The 1,422-nt window shown below is 36.9% G+C and overlaps 1 protein-coding gene across 1 annotated transcript in view; it reads left to right on the forward strand.

Annotated features, from left to right (window-relative positions):
- MTO1 (mitochondrial tRNA translation optimization 1) overlaps positions 1-1,422 on the forward strand; it is a 24,489-nt gene that overhangs the window by 12,157 nt on the left and 10,910 nt on the right. Inside the window, 3 exon segments of the mRNA XM_012646068.1 lie at positions 256-368; positions 464-654; positions 888-1,018. Of these exon segments, the coding sequence (XP_012501522.1) occupies positions 256-368; positions 464-654; positions 888-1,018 (435 nt within the window).

Here is a 1,422-nt window from a genome sequence, read left to right on the forward strand (position 1 = left end):
TTTTAGATTTGTCTGATACCTTAATCATGTTCTTCTATTTCCTGTAAACTGGTAGTTAGCTTTAGAGGCTTGCTTAGATTTAACTTCGTCTTTTGGGTTGTTTATTTTTGACCAGAATACTTCATAGGTAGTATTGGATGTTATGCATAGATTTAATGTCTATTAAAGTAAGTATATATTGTATGGAATTTATTTGAATAAGAAGCAAACTAGTAAAGAAGGAAAACAATATTGTTTCTGGTTACTGTTTTTTAGCCAGAAGATCAGCTGCCATGTTACTTGACTCACACTAACCGTAGAGTGGATGAGATTGTCCTTGAGAACCTTCACCTCAATAGTCATGTTAAAGAAACTACAAGAGGACCCCGGTAAGGACAAAATATCAGTGCTCAGTTACTTTAAGGAATGGTGTCAACCCTCTTTTGGTTGTTTCAATTTTTAAAATTTCAATCTCTTATTCTAGATACTGTCCCTCCATTGAATCAAAGGTTTTGCGTTTTCCAAACCGTCTGCATCAGGTTTGGTTGGAACCGGAAGGAATGGATTCTGACCTTATCTATCCCCAAGGGTTATCTATGACGCTACCAGCTGAGTTACAGGAAAAAATGCTTACATGCATCAGAGGCTTGGAGAAAGCTAAAATGATTCAGCCAGGTAAAGGGGGTCACAGCTGCCCTTCAGCATAACTCAGCCCTGCTTTAGCCGTCAGGGAGGAGGGCTCAGCTATAGTCATTGTTGCTTAGGGCCTCAGACGATGAAGCCCAACATCTGTACATTTAAAATAATCTTGTTTTTGAAGAGCATTTAATGGTATTCTTTGCATCTCTACCTTAAGGCAAATCCAGCTCCTGTTTTACTTATTTTATGCCATTTTTTTCTTTGGTCAGGCTATGGTGTTCAGTACGATTACTTAGATCCCCGTCAGATCGCTCCTTCCCTAGAGACTCATTTGGTTCAACGGCTCTTCTTTGCTGGACAGATCAATGGCACCACTGGTTATGAGGAAGCTGCAGCTCAAGTAAGAGGTTACAGAAATGTTACTGTAAATCAAGAGGACTGTTTAACTTATATTCCTCCTTTTAACGTCTGTTGTGTTAACTATATAAATCTTAATACAACTCATAACTGCAACAGAAGGTGGTTTCTGTTTTAGGGTATATGGACATGGCTTTTGTAAATAATAGGATTTTAAAAACCCATGTGGCTTTATTACTCTTTTCTGAGCTCCCATATCTCATACTGTATTTTGATTAGATTATTACATTGCTTCTGAGGCTTAAAAAAAGAAAATTTAACTATTTTAACATAACTTTATTGAAAATTATTCCTTGTAAGTGGGGAATTATGTTACTTTTATTTGTAAGTGGGAAAGGGCTAGAAAATTTTCACAGGCGGGTTTAAAAAAAAATATTAGCACACCCC

Source organism: Propithecus coquereli, unplaced genomic scaffold, assembly GCF_000956105.1.
Source record: "Propithecus coquereli isolate 6110/MARCELLA unplaced genomic scaffold, Pcoq_1.0 Scaffold24, whole genome shotgun sequence".
Taxonomy (NCBI): Eukaryota; Metazoa; Chordata; class Mammalia; order Primates; family Indriidae; genus Propithecus; species Propithecus coquereli.